Source organism: Excalfactoria chinensis, chromosome 2, assembly GCF_039878825.1.
Source record: "Excalfactoria chinensis isolate bCotChi1 chromosome 2, bCotChi1.hap2, whole genome shotgun sequence".
Taxonomy (NCBI): Eukaryota; Metazoa; Chordata; class Aves; order Galliformes; family Phasianidae; genus Excalfactoria; species Excalfactoria chinensis.
Window position 1 is genome coordinate 62,460,553 of NC_092826.1, and position 21,248 is coordinate 62,481,800.

At 38.9% G+C, this 21,248-nt stretch overlaps 1 protein-coding gene across 3 annotated transcripts in view; it reads left to right on the plus strand.

The window, feature by feature from the left end:
- GALNT1 (polypeptide N-acetylgalactosaminyltransferase 1) overlaps positions 1-21,248 on the plus strand; it is a 101,461-nt gene that overhangs the window by 40,604 nt on the left and 39,609 nt on the right. For 2 of the 3 annotated variants that reach the window (XM_072327736.1, XM_072327734.1), the window contains exons 2-3: positions 5,673-5,844; positions 20,865-21,093. In XM_072327736.1, coding sequence (XP_072183837.1) covers positions 20,955-21,093 — 139 coding nt within the window. In that variant the 5' untranslated portion in view covers positions 5,673-5,844; positions 20,865-20,954. The remainder of the gene's footprint in view (positions 1-5,672; positions 5,845-20,864; positions 21,094-21,248) is intronic. The other variant, XM_072327735.1, reaches the window with a different exon arrangement.

Genomic DNA, 21,248 nt, shown 5'->3' on the forward strand with positions numbered 1-21,248 from the left:
GCTCCCAGCATTCGGCTGCAGCTACCTGTTACTGGGTGCACAGAGACGGACAGAAAAGAAGCTCAGATCAGTGTTACTGAGTGCATCCATTGTTTTTGAAGCATGATAACGTAATGTTTCCTGCGTTCCTTTGTGGTAAACAGAACTTCCTGAAAAAGGGAGTATTGTCTCACCTGAAGCCAGTAAATGTTTGTCTGCCCCCCTTTGCGTGGAAGAACGGAAGGAATGTATTTCTTTTTAAAGTGCTTTCCCTGCTTTGCAAATGGGAAGTGATATTCGTTTGTTGGCTCAGCCAGGTTTCTGATACTATTGCATGTGGGAGAACTTTGCTGGGAGACAGATGAAGATATTCGAAACTGGAGTTTCTGTGGGAGGGTTAGTGTTTGTGTGTATGAAGACATATGCTCACTTAAGCAGCTTGTTGTTTTAGGGCTTGTAGACTGCTGCTGTTGACACCAACAGACGGTCTTAGTGGAAATTTTAAAGTCTGGTGGAAAGCAGAAAACCATTCCTGCTCCCCTCCCGTACATTTCCTTCCCCATAACTTCTTTCACTGAAACACTGAACTTCTCAAAGAAGAGGATCCACGGCCTGGACCTTAATGTAGGGAAGAGTCTGCGCTATTTCTGTGCTCTACACCGAATTTTTTCAGAGGTGATTATTTGTTTTCCTCAAGGTTTACTTTTATGTTCTGTAAACTTACTGTTCCTTGAGTTAAAGTCCTTCTAATTAGAGGTTGTGTTATTTTGGACTTTGGAGTAACAGTCTGCTTGTTCACCTCTTGAACAGATGACTAATGTTTCCATGCCATCCTCAGGGAGTTATGTTCCAACGTGTGATAATACAGGGCTTCATAAAACCCCGCAGACAAGAATGCTGTTTTCCCTTTCACAACTTCTAATTACATCTTGTAAATGAAATAGGAAGTATTCTCTTATGAGTCCTTCTATAGTTAGACTTGGTTCCTAAGTTAGTAAATATGTAAGCAGCCTTTCTTAGCTATGTGTGTAGTCATAAATAATGTGGTTTAGAATGAGTACTCTTTAATATTAATATTTCTCTTGCAATTAAGGTACGGAGCTGAATAGAAAGTAGGCTGTCTTTTACACCAGAGTGCTGGGAGGAATGGTTTCTCAGCATCTAAGCAGACAATTAGATGTGTGAAGCAGTGGTTTTACACTGGGGACTGTACTGCTTAGTACTCTTCATGGGAAAATACGGTATTGAGATCCTTTGTAAATGTTGAGAAGCCCTGTGTAAATTTGGCATTTGTTTGTGTTGTGGCACTGTAGAATATCCTAGGTTGGAACGGACCTGTAAGGGTCATCAAGTCCAGCTCCTGGCTCCACACAGCACCACCTGGTATTCAAACCCTATGTCTCCTGAGATTCTTGTGGCTCCTGTGGCAAAGCAGTTGCCGGTGAGGTCCAAAGTCAGTCTGCAAGAAGCGTGTTGTCTGTAATGTCAGCCAGCCATCTTCTGCTAGTCCCACCTGAGTGCAGGGAGAGCAGGGCCGCTGTAAATCTTATTTCCTCGCTCCTCTGTTCATCCCCAGTGAATGCTTTGTCAGCTGAGGGAGTAGAGGTGCCCTTTGTGTTGTGTGCTGTGTCCCGCGTCCCCCATATGACTCAGGATTTACTGGTGGATTTGCAGCATGTGGAACAACACAGGCAGTGTTCCCGGTGAGCAAGGGAAGGTGCAGAGGGGCTGCCAGCTCCCCACAGCCAACACACAGCTCTTTGTTCGTGATCCTGCTGAGAGTAAGCGTGTTGCAGGGCCACTGATGCACTGTGCTTAAGGCTCGTATACATCGGCACCGTCATAATAAACCGGCTGTGCTCATCGGTTTGCTACCCTTTTGTGTCCTGAAAGTTAAGAAAATCTTCCACCAACACAAAAAAGTTGTAGTGCTGCTCCTGTCGTGCACACAGTTTGTTTTTGTTTTTTTTCTTGGGCTTTTTGGAGAGCAGCTGTGATAGCTTTTTAAAGTTATGCAATTCTGAGTCAGTACTGTTACAGCTATGAAAGTCCAGAGAGATTTGCTAGTAATGACAGCGTGATAGCAGACAGTTTGCTGCTGAGGACAGTAGATTGTCTTGCTTTTTTAACTTGTGCTTTCCAAGAGCGTAGTACTCTCAGCGAAGTGAAAACGAGTGTTTCTGTAGTTTTGATTGAGGATGGGAGCGTATTTTCCAGTTGACTTATAAAAAATAATATTTACTTAAAGAAAAAAACCGTGGGCTGGCTCAAGTTGCTTTGAGGCAGTGTCCTCAAACAACAGAAGACAGAGGGCCTGTGAAAGGAAGGCGTTGCTGTGCTATTTGCAAGGCTGTGCTTGCCAGAATGACTGCTTTGTTGGTGAGCAGCCTACTGACGACAACCAAGGAAAGCGAAGGCATCGCTTCAGGTATCAGCCTGATTGAAGTGACTGCTTCCTTGACAATTCCTTGTAAGTCCTGGGGAGATAGTATGAATAGCAGCACGTACTTTACACCTCTTGAAAGTGTACATTTATTTGTAATTTGCTGATTAGTTTAAATGATGCCAGTGGATCATTTCTTGAAAAATTATATGCAAAAATAATGCTTAAATCTGTTGAATGAACCTTTTTTAGTGGAAACGATCGATTCTCATGCTGCATTAAGTATAACCATGAAGAATTATAGAATAAAGCCATAGTGCATGTGTTGTGTGCTCTGTTTTTGCGTGTGTCATAGGGTTGCTTCTGTTAAATACTTGAATACAATGTGAGAATTTCATACAAGCAGAAGCTGCTTGGTTGCTGTTTTTTTTTTTCCAAATACTAAAAATACTCAACTTCATTTTAAGTCTGTAGACTGCTTGAATGCAGGGTTTGAATCAAAGCTTTAGTTTGAGTTATCAATGTTTCATACCATGTTATACTGCTACGTAACTGGTCCCCTAATGTAAGTACTCCTAACCACTATGGTGTTGGATGCATTACCTGCATTTTCTGGTATCCATGATTCCTAACCCACTTGCATGTCTACATCAATAGCGTATATAGGTGGTCACTACTCCCTGATTACCTAGATTTTACATCAAGGAAATTAAAAGGCACAGCGCAGCTTCAGCTTGATTTCTCTTTACATTGCAGGTAAGGCAGTCTTTTCTTTGTGCAGTTTAGGGAAGCAAATTTCAAAGCCTTGTTCTGAAGCTCAGAGGCACAATCAAACCGACCTAACTTCATCTGCAACAGGAAGCTTGTGGACTAGAGAAAGCCACATGTAATACTCTGACAGAGCAAGCTGAGGAAATGTAGCCTAGATGTTTTTTTATAAAAAAAGGAAAAGCTATTTTAAGAAGTATGTGAAATCATTAGGTTAGCAGAAGCTGCTGTTGTTTTTTAGTGGTTCACTTTCAGAAGGGAGAGGATATTCTATGGGTTTTCTTTTTAGTAGCTGTTTCAGTGATTGTTCACGTCCTGAAATTTCATTACCCGGTTCATGAACAACTGGCATCTGGGAATAAATGCGGGTACATCTGAAGCTGAAATGGCAATACCAAAGAATCTTGAGTGAAAAGATGGCTTGAAAGGATAGGCTGTGATTTAGTAGAATAAGTGAAATATTTCATGCTTAGGAAAAAGTAACATAGAAGAGTGAGAACTGTTGAAGCAGTTCCTTCCAGCCTGTCATCCACCCCAATCTAGGACAAGCCATGGGTTATGAATTCATGATGCAACATTGCTCACAAAGAGAAAGGGGTGTGTGTGTGTGTTGGCCTGAATAAACAGTGGTATCATCTGTTGGGCATGTAGAGTTGTACTTCCTGCTGGTTTGCTTATTGGGCGGTGCTGGATCAGTTTTGGCCACTGAACTTCAAGAAAGTTATGGACATTGGAGATTTAGGAAAGATAATGTGTGCAGAAAGAATGATTGATTGAATTAGTATTTTTGTAACTCAAAGAAAAGATCAAGGGAAATGATGAGTTTAAGCTCGTGTCATGGTATCTTAATACTTCCAGAAAGATGGCAGTCAGGTTTTGGGTGTCATGCTGGGTGTGCCTTTGGTCTTGTGAGCTCTTATTGTTCTGAGCCCTTTGAAACTTCCCCAGTTTTTCTGTTTTTCAGATTTATTAAAAAAACAAAAAAAAGTTATGGAAGATCCTGAGCCATTTCTTTTAGAACTTAAACTGCACACACCTTTTGTGAATACAGACTTGCTTAAATACACACTGATAGAATAGGAAGAGTATCAATATTGTGGTAATTTATTGTCAGATTCAGAGGAAAAACTTTGAGTTGATGCATTTGTCTTTTCTGCTTTGATATGCAAGAAAAAGAGAAAAGGGAAGTGATTAAGTATTATCCTTACTAGGGATTAGGAAATATTACTTCTACATTAAGAAATATTACTTCTCAGAAAGGGTGGTCAGGCACTGGAATGGACTGCCCACGGAGGTGGTGAAGTCACCGACCCTGGGGGTGTTAAAGGAACGACTGGATGTTGTGTTGAGGGACATGTTTTAGTGGGAGCTATTGGTAATAGGTGAACAGTTGGACTGGATGATCTTTTAGGTCTTTTCCAACCTTGGTGATTTCATGATTTTATATTGAAGCAGGTAAAGTAATAATGTTTTAGAATAAACAGTTGACAAACATCTTTTATTGCCACTCTTAGCTTACCTTATCAAGTATTTCATCCGTACTGTCATGTTAACATAGAGCTAGCATCTTAATTTTCTTCTCTGTTGTATATGTTTTTGCATTGGAATAGGCAATACAGAGAGTTGTCAGTTTAAGCAGATGGAACAATGAACTTGAATAGCGTAGCAGATTCATATATATTACAACAAATAAGCTCATAATACATGGCAATTATTACCTAAGCGTAGACGAGTTTCACTTGCATTAAAGATTGGAAAATTTGCTTTCTTGCATCTTTAAGATGCTTTGTTTACTTTTCAGCTGCTTAGAATTTTCTTCAGACATTGCTGTATCAACTGAGTAAAGGAGGTGATTTGAGGGAATTGCTTCTTTCAGTCGTGCTATAATTCTGATGCTTGGAAAGCCTCAGACATCATTTTCAGGTGTCACGTTCTAAGATTTATTTGAAAATAGATTAGTTTGTAAGGATCAGGGCTGTGTAAGATTAATAACGCTCCCCCTCTATTCCCAAGCTGTCATTACGAATGCTAATGTTTAAATTGTGGGCGAGAGATGAAAAAGTGTAAGAAAAACTACATCTCTAAGTTAAGAATATATCTGGAAAAATGTAGCCCAAATGAACGATCTGCTAGGGAGCTGCTCGTGTGAATGTGTGCCACGGAGAGGCTGTTTCCTAGCCTTTTTGAGAACAATTCCCAGTTTGCTGTGCTAAGTGTTCATGATTGGATAGAGGGCGACATATATAGAACTCAAAAATAGAGAACTGCTTATTTAGGAGGACAGGCAGTCCTCCTACTCAAATCATATCATCTGAAAGGCTACAAAATGTTGATGACTTGTTCCACCTCTCCACTCTACCCTGCATATGTTGTTTTCCTCACAGGCTCTTTTTAGCAGCAGTCTTTTGGCTCTTCCTTCCTTGTACAAAATTTTGGATTCTGAAGTCTGAAATGGTTGAAAAGCTTCTATGACCTTCCCCTTTTAGCTCAAGATCTGCCAGAACTGAATTTGGAACTTATCTGAATTTCTGTTCTTCCCTAGGACAGCCTTAAGACCTTTTGGATGGAAGACCTGTGGTTCTGTGTTCGTGTCAGAATGACCTAGATCGCTTTGCCACTCAATGGTTCCTACCGCAAGCGCTTGACTGCAGTGCAGTGGGATTTCACCGCCAGTGCTTGTGGACCATCCAGATGGCTGTAAACCTGCAGATGAGGTTAGTATGAAATGGGATACAGGAATTTTTAACACTTCAGTAACGTTTGTCCATTTGGGATGCATCATAGAGTGAAGGGGATACTTAGCATTTGCACGTATGCTGCTATATCGCCGTTACGTATTTCTTATTTTTCTACTCACTTAGGTCTCTTGGGGGACCAGTTCAGTTGTCTGAAACCGATTAATTTCTTTAACTGTTTGCACAAGACTAGTTTATCAGTTACTGTTGTTCTCTGCTAGTAGAGGAAAATTCTACATTTGAATAAAGCGCTGGATCTTTAGTTCTCCTAAATTCTACCACATCAGTGTGAAATCTTGAGATCTAGGCTAGTGAGTCAGAATTCTGATCAGTTTTCAAACACAGAACTTCTGGGCTATAGCTTCTGTCAGAAACATACTTACCTGTGAATAGCAAGTAAACCTGTTTGGTTTTGTTATTATTATTTCTTTTTTCCTACAGTCACGGTTTCCTTAAAGCATCCTTTTTTTCTTTCTCAAACCATTTGGCAACTTTGATAAGGTTGGTTTTCACAGACTTAGTCCGAAGAACTCATTTGGGCCAGGTTTGCAGTTGTAGTCTGGTGGGACAAAAAGAGAAAGGCTTGTTTCAGGATTAAGGGAATCTCCAGACAGCTTCCTTACATTGTATTATGGTATGGGTCAAAAAAATCTTAAATTCTCAAATATCTTACATTCATTTCTTCATAATCTTCATATCTCGAGTACTGTGTCCAGTTTTGGGCCCCTCACTGCAAGAAAGACATCAAAGCCCTGGAACGTGTTCAGAGGAGGGCAACAAAGCTGGTGAGGGGTCTGGAGCACAGGCCGTATGAGGAGCGAGCAGATGAAGGAGCTGGTAACATTCAGCCTGGAGGAGACTCAGGGGAGACCTCATTGCTCTCTGTAACTTCCTGAAGGGAGGTTGTAGTGAGCTGGGGATCGGCCTCTTCTCTCGTGTCATTAGTGATAGGACTAGAGGGAATGGTTTCAAGCTGCAGCAGGGGAGATTCAGGCTGGATGTTAGGAAATATTACTTCTCAGAAAGGGTGGTCAGTCACTGGAATGGACTGCCCAGGGAGGTGGTGGAGTCACCGACTCTGGGGGTGTTCAAGGAACAACTGGATGTTTTGTTGAGGGACATGGTTTAGTGGGAGCTATTGGTAATAGGCGAACGGTTGGACTGGATGATCTTTTAGGTCTTTTCCAACCTTGTTGATTCTATGATAACTATGTCTTAAACAGGCATCAGTTTAGGAGAGGGAGTGAAATCTGTTCAAAATTTATACCTAACACTGCTAAAATAGTATTAGCTACTCAGAATAGGAGATCACCATCAACAGCAACAAAAAGGTGGATTACAACTTTTATTTCTGGATTTATTATGGTGCTTTTAGCAGAAGCGTCACTGCTGTTGCTTTCCCTGTAGCCTAGTCAGCTGCTCAGTGGTTGTTGGCTCTCATGGTGAGTTTAGTCAGGTAACAAATTAGTGTGGAAATAGCTGCTGTTGGGCAATAAAAAAAGATTGTTCTGCATTCTTTGGTCTGGGAGAGTATTGGTGAATTGATGTGGTTAATAAAACACAGCTGTTCTCAGTTGTTGTTCTCTTGTATCAGTTCCTTGGTTTACCTTTGTTGCATTGTAGCATCAATTTTTCTCAAAGCAGGGGGCTGGCTTGTTGGTGAATCTTTAACTGCAGTAAGCACTCAATACAGCCTTCTCAAGCACCTTTAGTCCTTCCTGTTTGAAAAGATTCTGGTTTATTTAGGGAAGAAGGAATTCCTCAGAAAAGTTACTGTAAAGTAATTTCAAATAAATTGGAACATAAAATTTTGAAGGAGCTATACAGTTATGATTTAAGTTACAAATTAAAGTATGAAATAACTGTGTTACTCAAATACTGTAGTCCCCAATTATAGTTGAATTTGCAAAACAGTTCCACTGTATTCCTCAGTGAATTCCTCACAGTATTGTACTGTATTTCTCAGTGGACCTATTTAACCTTTGGATTACCAAACTGAAATTTCCTCTACAAATGTTGTGGTTACAGCGTCTTAATAGTGCTACCCAAGAGCTTCTTCAAGTATAATATCTATGTTTGATGTAGGCCTCTTTCTTGTTATGTTTTCCTTCATTGATAATGTTATCTTTTTATGAAGAGGTGATCAGAGCGTTGGATGTTTGCTCTGAAAACAAAATACCCACATTTTGTCACACTTGACTGGATTTAAGTGCATCATGCTCTTGGTCTAATGGTTAATATCTTGTGGTTTTAAGTTTCAGCAAATTGATTTAATCTAGTGGATATTTTACTTATTTGTTTTGCTTATTTGCTTGGAAATACTACTTTAATGAATGTAAAGAGACTTAAAATATTGATATTGGAAATGTCATTGTGGCCAGCATTTAGTTTTTCTGGAAGTAATGGCAATTGAAGTTTTGATGTCTAACTATTTTCTTGTTTGTTAGGACTGGCACATGACCTGGCTCGATCAGGATTCTCTCCTTTGCACTTAATGAGAATGCAGAAGTTGTGCCTGCTGGTAACTTACAATGAGCTAGGCACATGCCAGTGGTCAGTTGCAGTATTGTTAGCTGGAACTATCATTGAGGCTCCCCAGAGAGGTGGTTGAGTCGCCATCCCTGGATGTGTTTAAAAACTGTTTGGATGTGGTGCTCAGGGACATGATTTAGCAGAGGGTTATTAGTGTTAGGGCAGCATGGCTAGGTTGTGGTTGGACTTGATGACCTTGAAGGTCTTTTCCAATGTGAGCAATTCTATGATATTATGATTTATAATTACTTGCACTTATGAAAAGCCATATCCATTTAATAGGTGAGTACTGTATGGTTAGGGTTTTTTGAATCATATGGGCATCTGTTTATTCATAATAGTCTTACATCCATTCTTTCTCTTCTTTCTCCCTCTTTCTTCTTTTTAAGCAATCTCAACTGTGGCAGCAACAGAAGACTGCTTTTTTTTTTTGTCCTGACTCTGTTTCATCCTTTTTTGTATGGTAGCAGCCTAGGAGATATAGTTGGAAAAGCAGTGAGGGAAAGAGAGTGTCTGCTGCAGGAAGCAGTGTTGGTCAGAGCTGCTGCCTGCTTGAGGGATAAAGGCAGTTTGCTTGCTTGAATGCCAAAAGGGAAAATGCAGTGGAAAGGAGAGAGAGAGAGAGAGAATAGAATTCTGTTACGTAAACATCCCCTGACTTCATACGAGCTTTTACAACAGTTGAAAATGAACAGCACTGATACTTCTGTAAATTCCTTTGTACTGTTAGGGTTCACAAGTGCTTCAGCAAATAAAGCTTTCTGGCTTACCTGAAGTCTGAATTATGGGGGTTATGTTTTGATCCTGTAGAAATATCACTCTGCGGGCTGAAGACCAAGATGTTGTGGGGACAAAAAGTATCTGGCATTCTAGTCCTGGACAGGGTCCACTGCTATATCAGGGTGTACTGCAAAATGCTCTGGCCACTTCTTTTCAGTTTCTTCTTTCCCTCTAAAGCAACTCTAAATTTTCATGTTTTCTGGAACTCTGCTTTGTCAGTCTGCCTATTTTGCTTTTTATCTGACAGTTCTTTTCTTCTTCTTGAACTGTACAAAGTAGGACCCCAAAATACAAAGATTGCCTACTTCAGAAACACTTAACCTGGACGCTTCTTTTCTTTTCTTGAAGAAAATCTCACGGTTACCTTTTTTACGTCTGCTTGGGTTGACAGGGGAAATGAAGAAGTTAATCCTCGGAAATAACATGCTGTGTGTTGCAAGAAATCTCTGGGAAGACAGAATTATTTAAAAAAGAAAAAAGCAAGTAAGAGGAAAAGGGAAGAGGGAATGAGAAGCATCTTAACTTCAGCACAATACTGTGCCTGTTATTTAAGTACAAAACAGTTATTGGCAGCAGAAGTTACCTGCTGAGGGAACAGCTGTATGGTGTGGAAATGACTTTGTGTGTGCTAATATATGCTTGGCAGCTGTGTGGACCTGTCTGCAAAAGTACAGCCATTTGGTTTCTGTGTAGAATCTGTATTCTCGTGTGTCTGTATCAATGGGATGACAAGCTTCTTGAGAAGCGCTGCAATGATTTCATGAATGTATCATAAAATTGGGCAATTCTAGCTTCTCTTTTTGTCACGTCTGGTCAGGTTTCCTGTCTAGAGAAAGGGAAACAATTTTTTTTTTTTATTTTTTTATTTTTTATGTTCAGAACATTTTCTTCAGAGGATTTTGGATTTTTTTTTCTTATTTTATTTTTTAATTTTATTTATTTATTTTGGCGGAGAACCGTTCTCTCTAGTTCTGCAGCGCTTCTTAACCTTATCTGCATGCATTTGATGTGTCAGCAAGTTCTGCGGTTATTCTAGGGAGAACTCAGATGGCTTCTCTAGCATCTTAAATGCTGGTTACCTCAGCATTTAGCACCGATTTTTCTTTACGTAGTTTTCAAATCTTCTTTTATTTTAGAAGCCTTACAAGTTTGTGAGTATTTTCCACAGATAATGCAGAGGGAAAATGTTCTTGAATTGAATTTTGTATTTATTCAGATTCCCCTTATGGATTATTAATCTATAGCAGAAAGCTTTCAAGGTTAGAGGTTTCTGGAGTTAATCCCATAAAGACAGTTAATTCTGTTCTTTGCATTTTATCCTATGTTTCCAGAAATCTATAATCTTTTCTTCTGATCAGCTGACTCTGCTTATCTTTCATCCAAGTTCTTGGCTGTTAGTGATTCATCCTTAATGATGACTATTTGCTTATGTGATTTTATGCAATCTTTAAAAGCTTTTGAAGAATTAATGAACAATTTTATTCCACTCTAGCTTAGTTTTTGATACATATCTAAACAATCAGAAGCCACATGAGGGCTGGATCTTTTAGAACGTTTGAGACTCGTCTTGCAAGGTTTAACTTCTCACGTATGAGGATGACTTAAAGAATGTCATGTGAAAGATTTGTTCATTTGATTGTTGATAGGCAACTCAGGTCTTTGACCATCTTTTAGAAATGTGTAACAGAGTTCAGACTTGTTAGTCAAAGATTTCCCCTTGGAATTTCTGATTCTTCTGTACTGACATCTGAGTAGGTGCTCTATTTTACTTCCTTTGCAGCTTCTGCATTAGTAGCAGGATATAACGTAAATTCCACTCTGCATTGTTCGTTGGTGTCAAGAAGAATCTTTGCACATTTTTACAGAATACTTCAGAAGCAAACATTACCTGGTATTTTTAACTCACATTTGCAGACTGAAGAAAATCATTTGCAGAAAATTCTCTTTGAGTATTTGACACATCTGTATGAAGAGTGATCTGATGAGGATAGTATTCACTTTAGCTCAGTCTCAGCTGGTTAAAAACTGAGTTTAGCTTGGCACTTTAATACAGAACTTTTAAACAGATTCTGGTATCAAGTTTGATTTTTTCCAGACTGCAGAAACACCGTAAATTAAAATGGAAGATATGAATATTGAGAAGGTGGAACAATTTCCAGTTGGTTTTACTGCCATGTAATCTTATCTTTTGCATGTGATTTCTCTTCTAAAAGAAGATTGTTCTCAATAGTAATTTTATTTATATATATATAAATTTATACATTATTTATTTATACTTTATTATATATATATACTTTATTATATTTTATTATATATATACTTTTATTATATATATACTTTATTTCTACTTTTATTTATTTTATAATAAGTATATATATTATTTATTTATACATTTATTATATATATATATATATTATTTTATTTTATTTTATTTTTTAAGCAGGAATTTTAACTTTTTAAAGTGTCCTGTCAGCTCTCTAGTTCTGCTTATATCTCACACTTGCAGATGATTTAAAAATCCCTTTGGAATGCGTGACTTCTTGATTGTTAGAAATTCTTCAGTGCTTGTGTGCATTTGGTGTTATTGAAGGCCAAGTGATGCTGCTTTTGGCTTGAGGACTTCGTATTGTCTTACATTATGTCACAAGCCTGAGGATCTAAAATATATGGAGGTGTTTACATGCCTTTGTAACAGACTGCAAATGACTAGTGTACTAACAGCCTTCTCTGTCACTGTGAAACTATGGCTGTGTTATATAAATGCTGAATACTTAAGCTCTTCAATTTTGGAAATAACCTTGGAGCCTGCATTTGGCTCTGAAAGTCAAGGTAAAATCACTTAGTTTTTAATAATTCTGAGTAATGGTGAACTTACAGGGTATATCGCCCACATGACTAAGTTGTTTTTTCTGGAGGAAGTAGAATTGGTCACCTAGAGCACCTGTGCTGATGTGAACTCTGTTTTCCACTACCAGTCCCATAGTTTTGGGATTGGAAGACCAGCCACTGTGGCTTTTGGAGATTTATCAGTAACCGGGGTCAGTTTATAGCTCAGTTTATAATCAGGTCACCAACTGTGAATCTTCCAAAAGATAAAGAAAAAAGTCCCACCTCAGCCTTTTAGGCCTCTGTATGGGTAATGGAAAGCTTACCGATGGTCTTACTGATGCATGTCAGACATTAATTGTTGTCTGTCAGGGATTTATGAGCTTTGTGCATTGCTAGTGCTGGCATGAAAAACTTCAATTGCTGCTGTTGATAACAAAAGCTTTTCACTTGTGAATGAATTACTGTCTTCGTGTTGCCCACAGTACTCACTGATGAAAATACTGCCTGTATCCTCTGGCTGTTACTCTTAAGCACACTCAGTAGCCCTTCCAGAGAGTGCATGTGAAGAAGCTATGGCTCTGAAGAGGGATGTTTTTTCCCTTTGTCAGCATCTAAGCTGTCAGAAGCCCAATTTAAGACTTTGGTTGTTTCAGGAAAAGAAACAACTGTGTTGGCTTATGAATCTGCCTTTCTAAAAGGGCTGCCTCTTCTGAGGCTGTCAGGACAGGATCTATCTGCTGTTTAATGTAAGAGATAAGATTGAGTGACTGTGTTTTGAACATAAACCTGCATGTGCGATAGCACCTATTCACCTAATAGCTGAATGCCTGTGCAAAAAGTTGTTGTTATGACCTTCCAGGTACAATAAGTCTGTGTATTCATGCTGTTATGTTGTAATTAAATTGAATTAGTGATGTACTCCTAATGTTTGAAGCCCTAATGTAAAAAAGACATATAAGTATGTTTACGTAGGATTGGCATATTAAGAAACCACACACTGGCTGTTCACTGAGTATATTAGAAATACATTTTAAATTGCAAAGCAGTTGAAGAGAGAATGGTAATGGTGTGAAGGGTTTCTGAATAAATCTGTCTATTTTTAGTTAATTTTCCTTCAACGTGGAGAGCAGACAGAAGAATTGCAATTGTTGCCTCATTCGTTTGAAAGCTACATTAAAACCATGGAAGCAGGAGTCTAGTGCATGTTTGCTGTTCATATGACAACAGCGGTCTTAGTACTTACATTTCATTCCCGGCTTTCAAGTTTTAGCAGCCCTCTTGAGCTCTCGTAGTATTTGCAGTGATGTTCTGAGAGGGAATATTTTGTCTCTGAACTGGATGTATTCTTTTTCTTGTGTACCAAAGGTTGTAGTGGAAAAGAATGCAACTCCAAAAGCTGATGAAACTGGCTTTGAACCTTGATCTGATTAAAATATTGCTCATCTGGTCCTTTGGAACCTTGTCTTTTGCAGTTTCTTTCTCTAAGTAAGATGAGGCTTAAAGACAGGATAACAAACACCTGTTGGCAGGAAGAAAGGAAGTAAGTTCAGAAAGCCTTTCAAAGACTTTAGTTTGAGGACTTCCATAAATAATCCTTTATTTTATCCTCAACCCATCTGTAGGAAGAATATAAATCTGGACAATTTCCTGTCCTTCTGGATATTCTTGTGTTTCTGCCTGTTCCAGATCATTTGGTTATTACATGTGATATTCACATACTACCTGACTTTTCTGCTATCGTACTTTAAAATTTGACATGACAGTTATTTCAGGATCCTACAGAAGGAATTGCAGATGCCATCCAAGTTTTATTTGATTGGTTAATCTCAATTGTTGATAGTCCATCTTGGGCATGATCCTTTGCATTTTCCTGCCCTTGTTGCCAATTAATTTTCAAGTACTTCATCTATCTTAAATAGAAGTAAACTACATTTCTTGTATAATTAATACTTGAGCTATACCATGTTATTCCTAATATGAAAATGATAATCATTAATATTTGAATAGTACTAATTAGGAGGAGAATCGAGAAGGACTGTAGAGTGAACTGCGTGGAGGTTTTGACCAAATAACATGCTTCATTTCTCAAACAAATATTGAGAGGCTTGAATCAAGATAACACATACAGCTAACAAGCTTATCTGAATAAATGAGAGGTATACTAATTTGCAAAACCACAAACTATTTTCACAAGTTAATTAATTGTAGTTAAGACATAGCTATTGTGCTATTTGCCCTCTTCAAGAACGTCTTTCAAATCACTTTTGTCATAGTGTTTGAAAGAAGAGTGAATCAGAACACAATAACTTAGTTCCAAACTTTGGTGGAACTGCAGAATGAGTGCATATCTGTTTGCTGCATTTTTAACATTGTTTATTCTATATGATCCTAATCTTCAGCTCATACAAGGGTCTGCTTTTATAAGCATATTTATTGATGCTAACTTTTCAAATACAGTCATCTACTCCGGTGTTTCTCTCTTATTGTTCCTACAGTCCAAGCCTTACCTGTTTTAGAAACACAAGTGATGTTTTTATTTCAAATGGTTTAATTCAAGGAAAAAAATAAATTAATAAAATTGAAAATTTTCTTCGGAGGAACTAAAAGCGTAGTGTTTCTCTGCAGAGCAAGAATAAGAATTGATTTTATGCTGAGCTACATTTCTCAGATTTTTGAGCAGTAGATGTATTTTTTTTTTATTTTAAAAGGAGCTTTCCCTTACTGCTCAGATAAGTACAATCTGTTTTCTCTCATCGCTTGTTTTAAAACTTGCTGCTGTTGAATTGTTCTGAAGAATTGATTCTTGAATGCTCAGACCTTCCAAAATCCATCAAACGAGTTTAGTCCACTGATGAGATCTTTGTGTGAGCTGCAGGAAGATCGTAGAACCACAGAAAGACCTGGGTTGAACAGGACCACGGTGATCATCCAGTTTCAACCCCCTGCTATGTGCGGGGTCACCAACCACCAGACCAGGCTGCCGAGAGCCACATCCAGCCTGGCCTTGAATGCCTCCAGGGATGGGGCATCCACAACCTCCTTGGGCAACTTGTTCCAGTGTGTCACCACCCTTTGAGTGAAAAACTTCCTCCTAATATCTAACCTAAATTTCCTTTGTCTCAGTTTAAAACCAATGACCCTTGTCCTGTCACTATCCATTCTTGTAAACAGACATTCGCCCTCCTTGTTTATATGCTCTCTTCAAGTACTGGAAGGCCACAATGAGGTCTCCCCAGAGCCTTTTGTTAGCAAGCCCAGTTCCCTCAACCTTTCTTCATAGGAGAGGTGCTCTGGCCCTCTCATCATTTTAGTGGCCCTCTTCTAGCATTGCCAATCTCATCTTTTTTTTCCCTTATGAAATTTACCAGATGCTTTTATCCTTTTGTGAAGGTGACTGTTTTCCATGGGTGATGGGCTGACCCTTTGATCTGAATGTTTTTACCTTCTGTTTTGTATAGTATTGACACTGGATAAAACTTTGTCCTCACACTGACCTATTTATAGATCATGGGCCAGTAACAAAGTAAAGAAAAATGTATCAGCACAGTAAAATTAATCCAGAAACCTTAATTGTTGTAGCATCGCTTTTGTTTTTAAACACAGGAGCACTCAGCTGCATAGTCCTCATTAATAGTTTGTATACATAGAGTTTTATACAATGGTTGTGCTGGCAATTTGCATTTGGTTCTTTTTTTATATAGTTTTTCCACAAAAATGCATGCATAAGCCTCATGCCTAATGTGTTGCCTGGAGTATTCTGGTCTTTTCTCCTTCATAATTAAATAGACTGAGAAGCTGAAAATTAGATTCAGTGTAGCCGTCAATCTTTCCTCATAAGCTGTTCAGTTAATCACTTTCCATATGGTTTAAATTGATGCTAATACCTTTAGAAATATGTTATATTGTTATAATTTTGATGAACCCTTACTTTGTGCCGGCTGATGTTTATTCATATCTGAAAAGTTTGGAAGTCCAACTTTAGATCAGCTTTTTATTGGCTTAGGTGCCGCATGTAGTGCAGAATCCCAGTTTAGTTCAGTAAAGGCAATGGAGTCGTCTGCTGAGTCTCTGTTACAAACAGTTCTGTTGGAAACTTCGCAAGTATAAAGAACAATTAAGTCGGTCCAAAGCTAAAAATGACTAAATAGTCATGCATCATATTGGAAAGGCTAAGCGTTTTTTCTCAGGCCAGTGGTGTTGGAAAACAGGTGGTAAAGTGAAACAATGCACTACATGAGCAGTAGTTTTAAAGTTGACCTTTTCCCATTCTGTCAAGTGTATTGTGGATTTCGTGGGATGGAAACACGCTTGACCTTCAGAAGTAACAAGACTTGTATGTACCTAGTATTCCTCCTTTCACTTATAAGCTATAAGTTCGTCAAGAATTTTCTACTCCTTCCAAGGTGTTTTTAATACTCCTGTTAGTTTACTTCTATGGCATAAAATTTGCTAGCCATTATACAGTGTTTTGAATGGAGGGATAATGCTTGCTTTTTCAAAATTCTTCATTTTATTGGATTACTCAGTAGCAAATGCAATTATTAATCTTATGCATTTTGGTATTATTGCTGTGGTTACTTGTTTAAATTGTGAAAGCTCCTGTGGGACTTTCGAACCTAATAAGGTTCAGCAAAGCAAAGTGTAAGGTTTTGCACATGGGTTGAGGTAATCCCAGATATGTATACAAACTGGGAGAAGAACTCCTTGAGAGTAACCCTGCAGAGAAGGACTTGAAGGTCCTGGTTGATGGAAAACTGAACATGAGCCAGCAGTTCATGCTTGTAGCCTGGAAGGCCAGTGCTGTCCTGGCTTCCATCAGAAGAGGGGGAGACAGCAGGGCCAGGGAGGTCTGGGGTCCCCTACATCAGAAAGATGTCGGGCTTTTGGAGAAGGTCCAGGGGATGGCCACAGAGATGATCAAGAGATCTGGAGTACCTCTCCTATGAAGAAAGGCTGAAGGAACTAGGCTTGTTCAGCCTGGAGAAGAGAAAGCTGTGGGGAGACCTGATTACAGTCTTAAAGGGAGAACATAAACGTGAGGGATATCAACTGTTTCAAGTGTAAATGGTGATAGGATAACGTGGAATGGTTTTAATCTGAAGGAAGGGAGTTTTAGATTAGATATCTGTGGAAGTTTTTCATTGAGAGTGATGAAGGGCTGGCACAGGCTGCCCAGAGAGGTTGTGGATGCTCCATCCCTGGAGGCAATCAAGGGCAGGTTGGATGGGGCCCTGTGCTATCTAGTGATGGCACTGGATCTGATGGTTGGCAACTCTGTATCTACTGCACTTCTTTTTCTCAACCTAGTTTGCCATGTGACTGCATAGATTTTTCCACCAGCCACATCTTAGGTGTTATGTCCAGTTCTGAACAATCTTCTCCCATCTGCTCATAGGAAAACTCAACCAAAGGCTACTGGGGTGGCTGGATCTGGTGAGAGTGCTGAAGAAAATGTGAGGGAACAGAGGTTTTTTTGAATTGGATAAGAGGTTGTTTCAGGAAGGCTAAATGATCTTCTTTTGCTTATTGGAAGGCTACTGAGAAGGCAGAGCTCAGCTCTTTCCTGAGGTGCATGGCAGGGGGGATGAGGCAGTGGTTATAAACTAAAACAATGGAGGATCCACTTTGTCCTAAAGGAGAAATATTTCACCACAAGGTCAGTCAAACACTGAACCATTATTCAGAGAGGCTGCGCACTCAGCATCTCTGGAGATTCTCCTGCCATTATGGCACAGAGCCCTGATTAACCTTGTTAGAATCATAGAATAATTGAGTTTGGAGGCAATGGCTGGAAGTTATCTTGTCCAACTCTGCTCAAAACAGGTCCAAAGGGTTTAGGTGTCTTCCCTCTACTGAAGAAGAAGGTTTTATTTGTATTTAATCTATATTTTCTGCGTTCCGACTAATGACAGAGTTTCTGAAAGGCTGTCATGGTTCTTGTTTAAGTTGAGAAAACAAACGTTCACAGGTCTTCCCTTTCCTCTGAAGTCTGTCATCTTGTTATTAAAGCCAGCTGCCAAGCTGGTTAAATACAATACTGTTGGTGAATGGCTCTTTTGTTCTTTGTGCGGATGTGGGTTCCAGGAGTATCTGTCTAGATCCTCCTTGTCCTTCTCAATAGTAGCTTTCTTCCTGATACTGATGTAACTCTTTGGATCACCCAGACCTTTGAAATGGCAGTTTGGCTCTCCTCTCCTTCAGTGCCATCACATGCCTCCTATTCGGTGCCATTGGAGCTGCACCCGTCTTAAGTGGCTTAAAGGATTTCTGACTCAATGTCTGTACTGTATATGAAGTTTAACTCCCATAGGCTGTCACTGTACTGAGATCTGAGGCACCCAGTAGTAGACCTCACCAATAACAAAGGAGACCAGGCAAAAACAGTACTGAGTATTTCAACCTTTTCATTGTCACTAGGGCTGCCATCACACTGAATAAAGTGTGTTATTTTCAGGCTTTCTTTTGCTCATGTTCTTAAAAATGCTTTGTCAGATTCATAGCTCAGGTCTGATGAGGGCAGCTGCTTCAGCAGAGTTCCTGGGCTGCTCTGTGTCACTCTGATTCTGCCTAAATTCAACGTTTACCATGCTCTGATTCGGAGACTGGACTGAATGCCGGATCTTTCTGACTTGAATTATTTTGGTCAACAGAATGGAAGTGCTTTCAAACATTGCAGTTTGCCTGCACGCTTTAACTCATGGAGTGGTAAACTGCACAAAGTGATGAGAACTCCTGTTATAGAGTAAGGCACGTAGCTACGCTACCCAGTGTGTGTGTGAACTTTGAACTTTGCGCTGATGTCTCTTCTAATAACTTCCTTGAAGGATTCAGAGAACTCAGAGTGCCTTTTTGACATGTCACTGAACTAAGTTGTTATTTTTTTTCTTGCAGTAAAAGCACATATAATGCCATTTTAAGCACTGTAAAATACTGTATCTGAATGGACAGACTGGACAGAATGCCTAGATAAGAGTCCTGTTCCTGATGTCTTGCTAATTTGAGGATGCATAAGCCCTGTGCTCCCATGTGTTTCATGCTTTCTTTTGTAGTTGAAAATCTTCTCATAGTCTGAGACTGTAATTTACTTTCTTTTCTTTTAAAGCACATTTGTTTCAACTAGCATTTGTTTTCTTTAGGTGTAATTTAAGGTAACAGTGAAACTTTATTTTCCTTCCAGACTATTTCTGTGGTGTCCCAGACCAAACCAAAAGACAACAACTATTCTATAGAGTTTAAGTGGTCATACATTAAGTCTGACAGATTTGTCTGTACAATATTTTGTTTCTGAAAATGGGTGATAGTGTTTGTATAGGGAGGAACTTATGATGATATTTCCTTACTGTTCTCTCCTAACACATGCATTGATTTGAAGACAGAGAGCGCCTAACCTAGGGGTGAAGACTTTGTATTTAGTAGCAGATGAACAGACTTGCAGTTCTGGCACTGAGCTGTGGCAGGGAGTTCCACTGCGTACCTTCTTTTTGGTTTTTAGACCCTTGCTACTAAAGTCAGCTTGTCTATTCTTTCTCCTGGTATTGAAAGAAACAGACAGGAGTTGCTGTTTACTATCCCCATGCTTGATTATTATAGACCTGCTACCTAGTTTAGGTTACCTCTTTTCCAGCTTGGAATAACACTAGTCTCATCACTTACATCTTGTAATGCTGCTGTTCCTTGTAGCCTTCATCTCTTTGCTCTTATCATTTGTCTTTTCTAGTCCTTCTTTATTCTTTTTGATGTGGCAAGATAGGATGTTCATACATCCAATGCCTACTCAAGGTGAGAAAGCAAGTACTGTGTAATGGCAAAGTAATGATTTATCTTTTTTTTGTTGCTGTTTCTGTTCTCATCTTACGAATGCATAACAATGTTTTCTTTCACTGCTGCTGATCACCTCACTGATAGTGACGTAAAACTTCCTAGTGCAACTCTGTGATCCAGAATTCAGGACCATCTTTGTATTGATGGGGAAAAACAAAACAAAACAGCACCTTAGGATATCTTCTTAACATATGTAATTCAACGTTTTCAGGTGGTTATTTCGTCTCCTACTTTATCACCAAGTTGTTAATCACGGATACTTTTCAGTTCTCTGTGTAAAGTATTTATGTCTCCCCAGTCTCCTTCAAAAAGAAAAAACAAAAAAGGTCAGAATTGTCAGTCATAAAAACAGCAGTTTTTGTAACAAACTTTGCTTGTAGTTGGAGTAGGACAAAATAAAGTTTTAATATATACATGTTGAAAAATGTGTATAAGTTTGGTCTATAGTTGAACTTTGAAGTAATTTGAAGTGTCAGCTGAAGTGTTTAGCTTTGAACGCCTTATAAGTCATTTGTGTGTACTTCATTGACTTTGCTTTATTTTAGTTTATTTTACCAGAAAGGTGGTTTATTTTGTTTTGACAGAAGTATTTGCCTTTACAATTAAGGTATGAAAAGGGAAGCATGAGCAGTGTTGGCCTGTGGCTATGGTCAACCGTGATTTTGGTCAGCCCATTGCTTCTTAAGATGTTCCTGTTTTTCATTAATGTAGCTGTTTCTGATTTCCCGAGGATCCAGAGGGTCCTTTTAATTTTTTGTTTTGTTTTGTTTTTAAGATGCTTAAGCTCTTTTTCCAGTGACTCGGCAGAGTACTCTGTTTTGGTTACTCATTTTAATGTTTAGTGTGAGGAGTGTTGATGAGTGTTGCTGTAGTAAAAGACTGCAGTGGCATTGCTTAAATTGTCCCAGAACATTCATTTTGATACATACAATATTCAAGAATTAACTTAGATTACCTTTAAAACGTAGTAAAATCTTGTGCTTTTAGCTGTTGTCCTCAGGTAACATTTTGTGTCTTCTCTCTTTATTCTTTTACAGATACAGAACGTCGTCTCTCAAACTGGATTAAAACAACCTGTTGTATTTTTATTTATACTTTTTTTATTTTTGTATTCGACTTAAAGTGCCATGAAAAAATTTGCATATTGCAAGGTGGTCCTTGCCACCTCTTTGGTTTGGGTCCTTCTGGATATGTTTCTGTTGCTCTACTTCAGTGAATGCAACAAATGTGATGAGAAGAAAGAACGAGGGCTGCCTGCTGGAGATGGTAAGTTATCTGATGAAGGAATTTTTAAAATATGGTTTAAAATAACATTAGTTCTAAATATTCAGTATGTGTTTCAGTGGGGAGAATGGTTTTAAGCTCAAGGAGGGAAGGTTTAAATCAGATGTAAGGGGAAGCTCTTTACAGAGAGAGTGGTG